An 18001-nucleotide genomic window follows, 5' to 3' on the forward strand; every position below is an offset into this window, starting at 1 on the left:
CGTAATTTACTCAAGAAAAAGTTCGTCGGTATAAAATATTCCCGTGGGCGGTTTCTCTTAATTTATATGGGTTATTCGTCATCCGTCACATAAAATCTTGGATTCCCCGTACCTATAACAACCTTGCACCTCATCGTACTCCGTCACGGGATGAAGTCATTTTCTCCGGGTCGATTATTGTGTGTAGGTACGCCGCGACAGCCGCCTTAATCACAGACAATTACAACAGGACGTTTTTGGTTGATATTCTAATCATTGGTCGAACAATTACACTTAGAGATATATATTGTATTCCATAATGGTGTACTCACGTCTTCGGGACCGGCAACCATATACATAAATATTATATATTATATTAGATAACTGCAAGTATAACTACCATGTACATATTTTTCATTTTCCCATACCTATACACGCATTATATTGATAAGTATTTCAACTTAATAATAGGTAATCCACTTTTTTCACACCACATTGGATACAACCGTGTGGACAATTTTGCAAATAGCGAATTTAAATACCATTCCACGCTTTGATACTGCTCATTAAAGCATATTAGTAATATTAAAATATACTTACCACTTGTATACACCGCAAATGATGATAGTCTCCGGGTGGCGATCGATATAAATATATAATAAATACTAATATAGATAATAGGTACGTTATCGCCGTTATTATAATATAGTATAATAGTCATTACTCATTAGTCAAACAGAAGACTACGTGAACGGAAGTGCGTAGTCGTACTCGTATTATAGTCGTATATACACGTAATTTTATAACGCTGACCGACTTTTTTCCAGAAGTTATCCAACGCCCGGCACACGCATTTCCTATTTTCTTGTGCAGCTGACAGCCGTTTTACTTTTTGCACGGCCCTAGTATTGTTTGACCTTATTTTTACAATTTAGTATACCTCGACCATAACTTAAATAGTTCAAACTTCATAAGCCATGTACCTAATTAAAACTGTTTTTAGTAATTTTTCCATTTCTTTGTCATTATCTTTGTAAATTATCATTGAATTTGTACTTTTTGCAATATGAAATTTCAAACAAACTAAACAATAACTACTTTGTTCGTACAGAATAGGTAATCGTATGCAGTATTATTTAATTTTAGCTTGGTCAAGAATTTAAGATTACGTTTTTGTTTACAATTATGTCATGTGAATTATTTTTTTTTTAAATCTAAGTATACGTATTTTAAACTTTTAAAGTATTGTACTTCATCTATGAACTGTACAACGTTAAAAATTTGAAATATTTAATGGTTTTAGTTCATTTTTAATACAAATTGTTTACAAATCATATTTTCTGAATGACTGTACTATTTTAAATGTCCATTTTTAATGTTTTTCTGTCAGTGGGTTAGTCAACATTGCCATAACATTGATGTGCGAATAGATCATTGGTATAAATAGGTTAGGTTAGTGCGCACTCCTACGTTATTCTGACTAATTCTAAACTGTAGAGTAGCCAGTAAGTATACTGATATGATGTTATAAATTACCGTATAATTTCAATACATATTTAAACTTATACATTAGGTATTAATCTAATAATATTATTAAGTCAAATGAATTATTTAAATGAAAAGATCTTCAAAAAATGTATTTTTTTAATAAAAATTAAATGTATATACACATACTAATTTTTTTAATAAGATAACACGTGGATACCAACTATGAAAGAAGTATAAAAATAATAATCAAATTATGTTAAAATAAAATATTTATAACTTCATGGTAAAGCATTAAAATTTATAAGTGACATAAAATTAGGTAATTTTATCTTTATTTCAAATATAATAATTTAATTGTGCCAATTCTATAATATTCGTTGTGCATTAACGTGAATATGTGACTACAAATTTGAATTCACAATACACATTACATAATTTATTTTTTTAATAAAATTGAAAATTGAAATGGATATAAGATATGGACATGTTGGATATCAATAGTGAGATATAGATCTGATATAACATATGGATACATTTTACGTTCTATTTTAATTTATCAATAGCCTGCATGTACTGAACAGCATTCATTTTATACAATTTAATAATTTACGATAGGTACAAAAACATGTAATTCTTGAAAACATGAATTTTTTTTAAAGTTAAACATTTAATAAGTATCCGATCGTACTTATTATTTATATTAATTATAATAAATTAGAAGCGAAGTAGGTACCTACTTATTATAAATTGCATATTTATTAATCATGTAGATTGTTGTGCATACGTCCTATATATAAAGCATTATTTTATAATTATTAATTATTACAATAAATACATAACAAGATACTTGTTCAGCGAACGTACTATAACTACTAATAAATAATAAGGAATTCAAACGTATAATTTGTTCATAATAAAATTATCTGGCTTGCTGGCTACTTATACATTTTGTTATTTCAAAATAACTTTTCTACTCCAGTTATTAAACCGTTCTAAACATTCTTGAACTAATAACAAACAAAACGATGATTTACGTTTAGGAAACTTGTAAACATTACACAGCTGTATTTTAGTATAGGTAGGTACTAAATTGTGTAATATAAATGCAGTGTCGCATATACATATATATATATACAATATACATAGATATCGAGTGTGGAGAAATACCCGACCTCGTGCTTCGCGTCTACGCCACATGATGTGCACCAGCACCGCGTATAGTCTACCGATCGGGGTAATATTGTGTTGGTCACGATTAGGTCAAATGTTAAGTATGGAGCTTCTTATCGAGTACATCACCCGCTTACGGTCGGTCGGGTAGATATAAGGTACCTCAAAAATCTCAAATTGATTTATTGTCACTCGTATGACCACCAACGGCCGGTATGCTCGAGTAATTCAATCCGTGGTTGAGAAAATAGTTGTGGTGATGAGTGAATAGAATATTGCCACTGAAAATGCACAACACCACCGTTTGGTCAATCGTTTCTTAAATATGTACAGATATACAATACCTATGTTTTCTGATTTACTGATATACCGATGTACACGATCAATACGAGATTCGTATAACATTACTAAATACTTTCTTCTTATATGTCTATTATAGTTTAATACATACGAATACAAGTTATATTGTTATAATACAATATTACTTTAATCCATCATTGTTGATGACTGATAAAAATAAAGTGAAGATGAGTTAAATAAATCTCATGTTTTCGGGGTAACATTTTTTCTTGGAAGGTGTATGACATTAATCGATAGATAATGCGCTATTTTAATTGAATAAAAACATCATGTAGTGTTCGAACTTAGTAGTGTTACCTACATTGGTATTTTTGTTGACTAAAATGTTGTTTTTTAAATTTTAATTATGTTCCTTTAGAGTTTAAACTTTTAGTTTGATTGTGTTATTTTCTGAACCATTATATTGTTTATATAATAATAATTCAACAACGACGATCGAGTTCTGGCGTCTAAAAGAATTTGATGTCTACGAAAAAGTGAACGCATTGCACACCCAACTGGGCGCACACATGTCAACAGCTGTAGCATCACACCTGTCTCGTTTTTGAATTTAATTTTAATAATAGATTATTCATTCAAATATTCAATAATAATAATAATGATTATATGACTGGCGTATTAACTATATTATTATTTATTTCATAACGATATTTTCTTTATACGATATTAAATCTCTTTATGGGATACATTTCCAACTGTCAAGGTTTCATAAAATCAAGTGAACCGTATGCATATATATATTAATTCTCAGTCGTTAACATGGATCATAACGTCTAGATTTAGTATTTTGCATAGGGTTCTAGTTGTTGTATTCCAAGACTTCGTCCATGGACAGGTTGAGTCATGTTTTAAATTTAGATTTTTGCGAAATGGACGTATGCCAAACAGAGTAGTGCTTGGCCAAAATGACCAAACCGCACAAATAATCATGAATGAAATATAAGCCTATCCGGTAGGAGTCATGTATATATCTTGAAATGTCAATTGAACAAGAAGCCCTATGTAGACATGTAGTTGATAACAAATGTTTAAGAGTCGTTGTGCTGGATGAGTGTCATGTTCTCGGCAAAACAAATGGCCTTGAGGGCTTGAGAAAAAGCTAGTGTTCATACAGAGTACCTATAAAGCATAAAGTATTAATCGAATAAATTATAAATAGGTACTATAATTATTAAATTACAAATGGAATACCTATAGAAAATAATTTAAGAATATGTGATATAAGTTGTTATACCTGCAGACACGTCATAATATAAACATTTGAACTTTTTACAAATTTTAATATGTTAATTGATTTTTATGCAACTTTGATAATTTATAAAAATAAAAATAAGCACTAGAACTAAGAATTTATATCGAATGAACATATCCCATACATGGCGTTAGACATATTTTTGTAATTAGATGTGTGGGAAGTACACCTACAGTGGAGCATGTTCATGTAGAGTTATTATAACAAAGATAAGATGTAGCCTGATACAAAGACAAAAAGCCCACTTTAGAATATAAATGGTCAAGATTTAGGTGTATTAATTTTTTGTATTGCATATTATAATATTCTTTAATATAATAGGTATTTATGTTTAATATATTAAGTTGAGTGCACCTATATCTGTAATTTTAAATTAGTGAATCACAGGTGGTCGCCGGGCACTCTTACTAATATGTCTATATGTTTGTACAATTGTACTTGAGTACCTACTTGTACATGGAATATGATTTTAATCGTTATTGTTAGTAAATAGTGGCCAATCGATGCTGCGATAGCTATTGTAGTTCTAGTTTTAAACACTGCAAAAACAACAAAGATGAAACTGTATAGAAAGTGATAGATTTCGCAAAATTGTGATGTGGTAAGTAGGTAATGAATTCTTCGTAATTCGTACATTTGATTTATTATAATATGCTCGTTGCGAGACTACAGTACTCTACATATAAGATTGTAAATAATTTACCTTACAACAATAGTGAATAATACTTATATCTACCAATGTGTTTGTGAGTATAGTATATAATACATACATAGCTGGTGTATAAATAAAACGTATGATAATCTAACGATTCGAGCGATATTGCAATAAGCAATAAAATAATGCGTTATCCGTTGTAAATCTCAATCCGGATAGTCGTCTATCGATTCGCGTGAACTTATAATATGCAAACGCGAAACCGGAGTGCCCGTCTATTTTTTCAGAATATAAATAATATAAAATAATAATAATATATTGTATAATATTATATAGTCGGAGTTCAGGACACTCGCCACTCGAGCTGCGGCTTGTCACGCATCGTCGTCCTCGCCGTCTTCGTATTACCCGTTATACGCGCGTATACCCGACGTCGCAGATCACAACCGTACCAATACCGGCTATACCAACACGATATTTCATTATTATTATTATTTTATTATTTATCATTATTGTTGCTATTATTATGCACGGCTCGGTCGACGTTCACGCAGCAGTCCCTGCAGTCATTGGTGGGTGTCCGGGGTGTCCGGGGGGGGGGGCGGTAAAGGCGAATGCTGTAGCCGCAGCAGCAGCAACACACGGAGAGACAGAGATAACTCGATAACGATCGCTGTACATGGCCCGTGGGAATGAAACGCTCACTTCTCCGGTAAATATGGAAATATTGTGCACCGCTGCCTTACACACGTTTTCGCGAGATGCCTAACGGATATAATTTTTCTCGATCGACTGCCGGCGATCTCTGTCACGTAAAACGTGTTTTACAAGCCACATATATATAATATTAATATATATCCTCATCTTCCTTTGCACGGCCGCGACTGTCGCGCACGCGCGCCCGCTGAAGCATTCACCCGCTCGTTGGTCGGTGGTTTTGTTTTTGTAATCAGCTCTGTTCCGTGTTCGAATAATAATATCATAGTATTATAATATTATCAAAACGATAAATGTGTACGTACAATACATTGTACCTACACATTATAATATCATCGGTGTATGCGTTATTTGATATTTATTAAAATATGCATCACAACATTATTTTATATTATATTATTGTAAAATAGGTATGTGCGGATAATATGACTACAGTGGTGGATTCAAAATTTTCGAACAGGAAAGGGGGAGGGGAGTAAGCAATTTGTACGTACATATTTGATGTAATGTATATGATATAGTATTTATACAATGTATTATTGAAGGTCTAAGATTTTTTTTATAAAACAATATTTAATTACTTCGACGAGCGTGGTTTTTATTTTACTTCACCCCACCAGGGGGGATATGACCCCCATAAACCTCATATCACATGGCACTTACCCCTAGATCCGTCACTGTATGACGTATGCATCAATGCTTGTTGATCCATACATGGATATTATATTTATATAATTTATAAAGATATGTAATTTTTATCTGAACTGTCATAACAAGTCATTTCCTGCAGCACAAATTGTACATATATAGATAGATATTTTATTATTATTACGATGACGTATGAGTTTGTGTGGTTTTCGACCACTAGACTCAACTACAGCATATTTGTTATTATTATACATATTTTATTGACTGATGGATGAATATTGGAGTATACAGAAATTCGATGTGTAGGCGAAGACGACGATTCGTTATACATTGTTGTGTTGCTTGTTAAACACTCAACCATAAGCCCTAATAATTAAATTTTACGTTTATGTTTGGAAATACCATTAAACCGTGGTTAGGTTAGGTTCAGACATTCAGCTGTGTAAATTGGGGGAAAATATTTATTATTTTGATTTTGATTTTAATTAAAAAAGTCAAAAAACGAATTATGGCTAATTTTCTATCAAACAATGGTACTTATAAAACACCTACAACCTATCTATTATTCAACCTATTTAATATAGCTAAGTTATAAATGCAATGGATCCGTGATCCGTTTATGTTTTTAATCTGTACACATTCTTGATTTTCAAGAGTCAAGGTTATAGTATTATTATCCATTGCAGTATCCTTACTCAAATGCATCGAATGCATAATATTTATTACTCGATTGGAAATTATACGTTTCCTGTCGTTTTCATTATACCGTAGCACTCAACTATTAAATATTTTATAATATGTAAAACGCTATAATCATAACTATTATAATCATATCTGCAGGGCACTTTTAATAATTTTTCTTTTATATTTGTAATCAGAAGGTATATAAATATTATCAATATGAGATTTAAATTTGTTCGATAAATATTTAAAAGTTTGTAACCGTTACATTTTGATGTTCGGTGATAAACGCGAACTCTGGCAAACCAGACTAAAATCGTGAGTGTCGTGTAAATCGTATATATGCGTGCCGTCTGCACGCGTTATATTTGTTCATCTTTAAATAACTACCATTTCACACCTTTTACAGAGATAGACATCTTACTATTACGCATGGATTTACAACAATACTACGTTATAATAATAAATATGTATAATATATTATATTAAACGTATATTTTTTAATCTTAATTTATCGTTTTTTCCTTACAATTGTTTTCAGGATCAAATGACAGACGCGTGTATATTATGACCACGAAAAGGGCATAGCAAATCGAGATGACTCAACCGTCATCACGTCCCTTATCCACTCTACTGTTGACTGCATTGTGCTGCAGCATAGTGTTAGGCTTCAATGTGGACGTTAAAAATTGCATCAGGCATCGGGGGCCCGAAGGGTCTATGTTCGGGTTTAGTGTAGCCCAACACAAAGAACGTGGTCGGTCATGGTAAGTTATTATTTTCGAATTTAATTTGACTTCTAACTTCTACCTTGTTGTTAAGATATGACACCGCCAACAGTACACGATATTATTATGACATTTCAATATCCTAATCTAATCTATATGACCTATTGGGGGTACATTGTTTGACGTGACTAAATCATTTTATCTTCTCTAGTTTTATAATATACAACTGTTTTTATTCTATAATTGTATTGACATTTAAAATTAACAACTACACTCATACAATAGGACGTACATTTAGTATATAGGTACTAGCGTACTGCACATTCTATAGGGCATAAAGTGACATTTTGTTCGCGGTTTACTAATCCGAGACCTTTAATGGTCTCGACAACGTAAAAATAATAAATTCAATAAAATATTTAAATTTTTAACATTGTGTAGGATGAAATATATATTATAAGTTATTTACCAACAAATTGCATAAAAGGCTATAAATATATAGACTACTCATAACGATAACACATAATTATTTTTATATAAGGCTTCAGAGTACCTGTGTGCGTTCCTGCAATGCACTGATCGAGTAAACAAATATACATTATATTATTATCGTGGTCCGAGGTCCTTGAATTATACTATAAGTATATAATATTATATGCAATGGCATTATATTATATTATATTATATTAAAAGGAAGTACTGTGGTTGTCATTTAAATATAAATATTACTGTAAACAGAAAAACAGTGTGAACTTTACTTTTGATATATTATAAATTATGTTACTGTAATTTGTAAGCTATGTAGAACCCGATGAAAAAAATTAATTTGCCATTTACTGTGTTGTACGCTGTTACTAATTGTTGATTATTCATTCATTGTGCGCACAGGTATTAGGTATACCTGTTATAATTTATACATTTTATATATTCTTATCAAAATTAAATTAAAAAGCTGCGTTATTAATTATAACTCGAGGAAAATGTATTTAACTGAATACGTCAAGATTTTTAACTAATATTTTTTATTTATGAAATAATAAAAAGGATTAGTTGGAATTTTTACAGAAAAAAATTATACATTTATATGTTTAAAATACTATATTCATAATATATTATGTGTAATTCTTTTTTATGAAATTGTCAAGCTTTTCATATTATTATGCAGTAAGTATAAAGTTTTGCATTGACAAAAGATGCCAATTTGCAGGTACACATTTAGACCAGGACTGTTTGGCTGTATGCGAGCATTAGAAGGTCCCCAAAAAAAATATTTTACAAAAATATACACTAAAAAAAACCTTACATTTTTCTTTATAAAATATTTTCAACTAACAAAAAAATTAAAAAAAAACACAATTTAATTTAATTTGCTGAAATATGCCTACAGGACTCATATAGAGGTAACACAGCACCACCTCCCTTAAATTTGGCACTGAAAATTCAATGTTATTATTTTTGAACTGTGATGGTTCCATTATTTTTAGTTGGATAGAATAAAAAAGTCATCACTGTCGCTTGAAATCCCCTCAGATATGTAGGTACTATCGCAGTATCGTCTATCATTAAGTCCAAACTATATTATATACGTACGTCCGTAATTCCAACTAAGTGGCAAACTCCATTAGTTCAGAAAACAGTTGTCATTTCAATTGACATTTGACACTATCGTATTATATATTTATAATATATATATTGACACATTATGAATGACTTGCAATTATATAGACGCTTTTATTTTACTATTATATTATATTGTTCATTATTATGATACCCACGACACTCGTCCGTATAGAGTTTATGTAACATATAATGGCAGTTTTTATTCATTTTTTTTTTTATAATATCATTGTTCAATTGTAAAGAAGCCGTTTTCAACTGTACCACTTAAATAATATTATGGATACGACTAGGAACATCTCGCCGACGTCTTTTGTTTCCGTTCTAACGTCGCCAGATGAATATTTATTATAATTGAACACACTGGACTCATGTCAATGGGATATATAATATATTTTATCATTTATGCATATTATAGTTAAGAGGGAGTCAATAATAAATGCGTTGATTTCATATATTATACATTCATATTTACAATTGAATATTGTATTTCATTAAAAAATACATAATTACGATACAGGCACACAAACTTATAATAATTATTGATGACTATTTAAAAGTGATGCTAAATTTTGATTCAAAATATTTTCAGAGGTAATAAATAATGATAGTAATGATTCTTTAATCCTTAAATAAAACAAAAAGTTAATATTTTTCCAGCTTTCCATTTATTGTATTTACGAGTTAAATCATTACTATAGAATAAATAAACAATAAAATACTAATCTTAAGAAAAAAAATAGTCTGATATAAAGTTAACCATTGTGTATTAAGATATGTGGTTATGTGATATGTGGCATTGTGATTACCCATTTAGTAAGATAAATACAAATGTAGCCGGAAATGATTTTTTTAAGAGCATTTAAATCATATACGATAATCTTTCATCAAAATGCTTTTATGACTAAAATAATGAATAATAAAATATATGTGAAGCTTAATTATTTCTGAAATCAAAAATAGTTTTATACACTTTTGTAGGTAATTTAGTTTTCTTATCAATCAATATTTTTTATTACATCTACTATAACCTATAGCTATAGCCTATAGTAATAACTGCATGTAATGTTAAATATATTTAAATTCGTAGTTCTCGGAACGTTTTTATTTGGTCATAATAGGGGTTTTTCTACCTATATAATTTATAGTTTTAACTTCATACTATCTAACCTGCATACTATGTAAACTGTATGTAAATTACTATTTATTCATATAAACCAAACCCTTATAAGCACATTACTTCCGTTTTAACATTATTATTCATCATTATTGTTTTTACTATCAACAAACAGCCCTATGGTAGTATAGTGTCAACTAAACATTATGTACCAACGAGGAACACTAAATATATAACTTGAATTTAAATAATATTTTTTCAACTTTTATTTGTTTAAAATTTAAATATTTTTCCTCAACTGTAAATAACAATCTTGTCGGAATGGACAATGATTTCGAGACACAAAATACACACTACTACACTACGCGTAGGCTCTTATGCAACTCAATGTTGTTTTTGACCTATAAAGAAAATATTATTAGTTGCGGTAATAGATAGCTTATGTTTATTTTCAATACAGTTTTCTAAACACAACACGTGGTGCTAAATTGTATAGCAATATTTAAAACGTTATTTATATAATATAGTTTATGGAGCTAACTGATGTCAGATACCATTAAAATATTAAATATATCAATAAAAATATCGATTTACTTCAATCTATCACCTGATAAACGTATAAATATTAATATAGTCAGTTAGTATTATGCTAAATAAAATCTTATTTGACAAATTAATTTCATTTTTTATATCGTGAAACAATGTTTTTAAAAATAATTATACTAATTATATTAAAAAATATTAACTATATACTAGTTTAATACATTTATACATGGTAGCGCCATATACAACTTCTATAAACCAACAGGTACTTTAAAGGTGCAGGTTGCTATAGGGTACTGAGTCAAACGTTTAATTTTAGCATTACTGAATATGTTTTATCCGTGACACAAACTCACCAGAATTAATGATATGTTTAACTAAAAGTTATTTCATATTTTCTAAACTAATAGAAGTCAGATGTTTAGCCACCTCGTGAAACCACCCATTCTTTTATTTTGTTTATACGAGTATATGCCTCTTTGAATCATTAGCCAGTAAAATTCCACCGACAGCTGCTGGTCCATATTATATTATTCTCATCCATCACCGTCTCTGATTGAAATATATAAGCTGTGAGATCCCATTAGCGTCTAGGGAGGGGTAGAAAATAGTAGCGATGCCGTTTCAATAGGTTGCTGATGAGGATGAGGTATTGGTAGTTGCCCCGTGGATCAATTATTTGTTATGAGTGTATATATATGGTGTACTATTTTATAGGTACGCATTACGTGCTTATTTTATTGTCGTCAATACGACATAGGTACCCAGATAGGTACCTGACACAAACAATAATATTATTATAATATTAAGTTTGATTTAAATAAATGAATGGACTAGGAATATAACTTAAACAATTTTCTACTGCACTCGTGCTCTACACAATAGGAACTATATTAACAACATATGGTGCTCGTAAACGAATGCAAATCAATAGTGTTTTACTATAAATAAATCTATAAGCATTTTTTGCAGCGCGCAGTTGAAACAATAAACTGTCACATGCAAATGAATATCTGTCGGAGGACTTCCAGTTTACTTAGAGCGAATGTATAAATTAGAATATAAAAAATAAACATTGGGTGTAATATACATATTAAATTGTATGTATTCATTTTGTATACGCTGTTTATAGACTCATACGATATGTAGTTAGTATTGTTGGTAGTGGTATAATATTTATTTTATTGATTACCTACTATATTGGTTCTACAAACTGCATTTCATAGAGTACATAATATTTAGACCAAGTATTTAAATATTTCAGACATAAAAAGAGATAATTTCAAAGAAATTTAACTCTTATTAATTTCAAATCATATAATATTAAGAATTTTGAGGTTTTCATGGAGTTGATATTGTGCTATAATAGATATAACTTTAAAAAAAAATCATATTGGATAATATTTGTCAATTCGTATCCTTTTTTTGTCATCACCCAGATGAACGTTTTTAGAGCATGGCTGTTGAAAAAAGCAACAAAAAAACCATATGTGACGCCCTGTGTATTATGTTAGGATTATTTAAAGATACAACTAACGATGACAACAAACTTCACGGGTAGACTAGAAAAATATTTCCACAATTGTTATTATTGGAGTGAAAATACTAATTTTTGGCTAACATTCGTATATCTCCATTGGTAGTTATTAAAAATATATAATTCAATATGTATTTAAGTCAACAACACATAATATTTTATGTAAAACAAAACTCATATTATATTATATAATTAAATACACTTTAAATATTCAATTTAAAGGTTTTCGACATGACTCTTTCGTTTTTAGTGTATGAGGTAAAGATTATTTTTTATGACAATACTTTGTTTAAATGGTAATCTAATGCAAGAATTTTTACCTAAAACCATTCTACCATTTTAAACCTTAAGGAGAAAAGGACGGATATTATTATTACCATGCACGTGTTGTTCACGTTGAGTTATTCAGGCAAATTTTAAGACCGACCCTTTGTTAATAACAAGAAAAAATGGGCCATAATATATTACATACTATATAGTATGTTATAATTGAAAACATGTTTGAATATTTTTCTTGTGTAGTCGAGTAGGTAAAAGAATAAAATATTGATGATAAATATATATTTTGAAAACGTACTTGTATATTATATTATATTATATAAATAGGTATATAATATCGATTAAGTACGTTGCGAAATATTATTTTCATTAGAAAAAAGCCGCTTGGTATAATATTATTCTATTGAAGATTTCTAAAATATAATTTATACTAACATTGACTTCACTTACGAACACGCATTAATAGTCATTTCAGTATATGTACCTATAACACATACAAACGAACTTCAATAATTAACCCACATTAACGTTTTTATCACAACCGAATAATAATAATAACATTATGTACTATATGTCTATACACGGAAATCTCATTAGAACTACGGTTAGCGATGCAAAATTGTATTATATATATATATTATATACACCTACCAATATTATTTTACTCCACCGCCATCGGACCAGATGATCCTTCCGGCCGCGCTTGCATATATTATATAAACGCACACAACCAACCCACGGGAAAACACCTACACGAGTTCGCGTACACACACGAAAAAACGGCTATATACCTTCTCTCAACAGAAGTTTCGTAGGAAAAAATGACATCTTGGTGTATGAATATTATATATTATATTGCCATCTGGCGCATATGGTACTATAAATACCAAGTATATATTGAGCATTTTCATCATAAAAATGCCCCGACAGCCTTGACATTTCGAGTTGACCCAAATATGCGTTTTAAGCGAGCTCAGCTTGAAATGTCATCAATTTCTATAATAAAGACCAATTAGGGCCATATAGTTGTTCGCTAATTACTAAATGGATTCAACATGATTTAGGAAATTTTAGTAAGCACACCCATTATGTTGACGTTTTATGTAGATATATATTAAACATAGAGAGAGGGAGAAAGAGAGAGAGAGAGAGCTATATAGTTTATTTTGAACGTACCCAATACTAACATTATAATATAGTATAATATAGTGACGTGTTTCTGAAATTACAAAGTCTAAAATTTAGTGGTTTAAGACAATCTAAAATATAAACATTTTTTTAAATATTATACCTATTTGATAATTGGATATACTTAAATATGCAACTCTAATAAAATTTAGTATGCTTGGAGTAAAATATACAATAATTATATACAAAATTAACTGTTAAATACAGTTATACAGTTATAATAATGATTATTAATGATCACCGATTATTGCAGCCATAATCTTATTGGAGTAGTCGTGTAGGTAATATAAAATAAGGCATAATAAAAACGATCAAATATTGACTCTTTTGAGGCATTTATAATAAAATATTGTCTTAATTAAATATGGAGCTGATAAACTAACAATTTATTTATAAAAATTAACTATATTCGAAATACGTTTTATGTTATATGAATAAAAAATTCAAGAGTTATTATTACGTTAACCATGATCTTACCACACTAAATATTTTATTGTACACATATTAAAAAAATATAGTACTACTATATCCAATGTTCATAAATCATAATATAATCTATTTTAGTATTTTACGATCAATTGTTGAATTGTTGATAATCGATTTCAATTAGTAGGTACTGTACTTTGCATTTAACCATTTGAATTTTACACGCATCTTACATAATATATCGTACAATATGCCGATTTACACATAATAATGAACAAACTGATTTATTATATTATATTATACATAAACATAATGATAGAACGTTGACTATACCAATTCATCAGATTTCGCACCACATCTCAGACGCACAGTAATTAGTTTCATATTTCATGAAGAAAAACGCACTAGTTTTTATAACGTCGTCCATGATCATGCAGACAGAAATCGAATTTTCACATTGTACGATAATATGTTTCTCCAAAACAAAACATTAGGTACTCTTTTACGTTATTTTTTTTTTCAATACCGATGTTGTTAAATTCTGTACTTTGAGCAGTTCTAGGCCTTCTGGCATACTGCAGTATAGGTATTCGTGCAGTAAAATGTATTTTATCCTTTCTAAAATACCCATGTGTGTCTCACGAAATCTGTTAGGGGATGAGCCTCGGCACTCAGCAGTATAATATTATAAATTATAATACATGTATACTAGACTCACTCACACATGCACATTGCACACACTCATCCAAAGAACATTCACACACACACACACATGTATAGTACATACACATAAGAAAATCGTCTATAGGGTCGACCGAACGGGGTTTACTCGGAACCTCGGGAAACACAACACACATATTTTATATATATATTATATTATATTATTATAATGGTTTTATGTTGGTGACGGTCTCTGAACCTTATATATATACATATATATATACACACAAACCATATGGGCAAATATATATAATAAGATGGGAGCGCCGTAAAATCAGAGGCCCACGCAGACGGCCGTAAGCCGCTCTCCGTCCGAAACCCACACGTTTTGCACACGCGATATTATATACATATACGAGTATGTTTCGTACGAAACTCGAACACATTATTTTCATTGAAATAATTGTTAAGCTTACATAATTTTAAGTTTCCAAAAAACCTCCCAACTCCTGTGGGGATGGATATCGTTGTAGACGGGGCTACAAATTTATACCAATTTTTTTTTGTCTCTTAACATGTACGTACGAGTTAATAGTGTATCGCGTGTGTGGTTGTAGATGGCGGACAAAGGTCGCACACAGCTGGGCGTCGTTAAGGCGGTGGCGGCGGAAATGTACAACTCAGTGGTCATACATATTTTGGGAGAAAAAAAGAATACGAGACGTTAATAATAATTATACCATTTTTTAATAGTCTGTAAAAACCGTAAAATATGGCCCAACGACATAATATACGCTTGTCGTTGTGACGTATTTTATTCGTTAGAAATAATATTATTACTACGTACAGATTTGTAAGATTTAGTTGAATCATTGAGGTTTCCCGAGTCCCGGTCCTATAAAAACAATACATTATTTAGGTTTATGCGTTCAAAGTTAGCCTATGGTTATTATTATGACTACACTATAACCACTTGGTAATCGATGTCTGATGAAATTATTTATTCAAATTATATTAATATTTTGACTAAATGTCTGCACTGCATATTATAGTTCTAGAACAATAACGTAGCCACGTAGGTATTGACAGATCAAAAATATGTTAAAATAAAACTATTATGTCATGGTGGATATACATATCAGTATATCACTCATGAGTCATGGTATATTATAATATAATATATACCTATTACACAAGATAAGCAAATGGCAATTATTCGAGGGTTGTATTATTTGTATTGTTGTATTATTATGGAATTTAGGACGGCAAGAATACATATCGTTTTTCCACCATTGATTCGCAAATTTATATAATATATTATAAAGAATAAACTGGTTCTAATACAGTTATACTCTCCTCTATTATATCTTTTCATTGTGATACGATTGTGATCGGAAATTATATTCCATCTACAATTAACGCCTGGATGTATCACGTGGGCGAGACGGAATGACCCTGACCCCGGGGTATTGAGTTTTTTTCAAATCACTTATATACAGTCTCGATTTTCAATTAAAAGGTGTAAATATCAGTGTATGTAATTATATAGTTTTATTATCCATATGGATTGGGTATTGAGTGAAACTCATCAAAATTATTGTTTTATAAATCATATTTAAAATTTAAATAACTAGATTGTTGTATACATAAACGTTTTCAAACCTGTTTTCAAACCCCATTGTTAAAACATTTAGGGATAATTAATATAAGACAATCGTTTTACCTAACGAAGCATTTAATTTACTTTTATAGTGAGAGTATGTCCTTATCCATACAAATTATACAAGTTGAACGTATTAAATATGTTAAATTTTAACATAGCGATACTTAAAAAAATAATTAGTTTTTGGATATATTTTTAGTGGGTAGTAGGTACATAAAAAAAATGTCAATATACATTACATACTGTAATGCAAAATTATATGGGTAGTAAATATGTTCAATAAACTATTTATACGTTCATGCATTACAAAATTTGTTCTAATTTTTCTTTAGTGCCTATTAAATTGTGTATTTGAGTTTACCCACCTGCTAACAACATAAAATATATTGTGATTTTATTGTTACAATTTAAAGGCAGCTAGGTTAGCTACACGTGTGGGGTGATTTTTTTTATTTATGCTATATTATTAGATATTAGAATAATTATATATATATATTTTTTCAGTTCTTTTTTTAAATCTCAACAATAAAAAAATTGTTTTCCATAATAATTGTGAAAAATCATAATATTTATCTGGTTAATATGTAATGGTGGTGTCTTATAAGGTTCGTTACGTAAAGAGTGAAATATACACCCTTATAATATTCAAAATCACCTAATTTATTGCAGTTGGCAATGATCACCCAAAAGTCTTACATTTAAACTTCAAAGATACCTAATTGATTTACATTTACATTTAAACTATGATTTAGAATTAAATAACGATCGATTATAGCCCATCATAGGTATGGTTAATAGTTAGTTTGGTTTAATTAAATGTGATTAAATTTCTTGCATGATATAAAATACATAATAAATATATATATATTGTTTTTGATGTAACAGATTGAGTGGTTTGTTAATTATTTATTAATTGTTTTCAATTTGAATTTCCTAAATTGATAAGGTTTTAAAATAAATATTCTTAATAAATGTATAAAATAAAAATAATATAATAAAAATTTATAAAATTATTGAAACACTGTGTAGGTAAACTTAATATGTTGGAATTTTTTGTTGTGCTGTCTTAGAATTTTTGAAGCTCTTAAAGTGAAAAAACAAATTTGATAATACCAGCTCTGTTGTGTTGAAATTATATAATAAATGATGGTTTATTGGGTCGGGGACGCGTCAAGCGAATATTTAACATAGACTATGCGGTTGTAGTTGATTGATTTTTTGAAAGAAGAAAAGAAAACTTTCAGTTTTTCTATTTATGGCAATCTTATACAAATGGGTACACATTATTAAAGG

At 29.5% G+C, this 18001-nt stretch overlaps 1 protein-coding gene across 3 annotated transcripts in view; it reads left to right on the forward strand.

Moving 5' to 3' along the window:
* The window catches only part of LOC111038716 (integrin alpha-PS2-like), a 71435-nt gene that overhangs the window by 1439 nt on the left and 51995 nt on the right, over positions 1-18001 (forward strand). For all 3 annotated transcript variants that reach the window (XM_022321936.1, XM_022321937.1, XM_022321939.1), the window contains exon 2: positions 7492-7717. In XM_022321936.1, coding sequence (XP_022177628.1) covers positions 7548-7717 — 170 coding nt within the window. In that variant the 5' untranslated portion in view covers positions 7492-7547. The remainder of the gene's footprint in view (positions 1-7491; positions 7718-18001) is intronic.

This window comes from Myzus persicae, unplaced genomic scaffold, assembly GCF_001856785.1.
Source record: "Myzus persicae strain clone G006 unplaced genomic scaffold, MPER_G0061.0, whole genome shotgun sequence".
NCBI lineage: Eukaryota > Metazoa > Arthropoda > Insecta > Hemiptera > Aphididae > Myzus > Myzus persicae.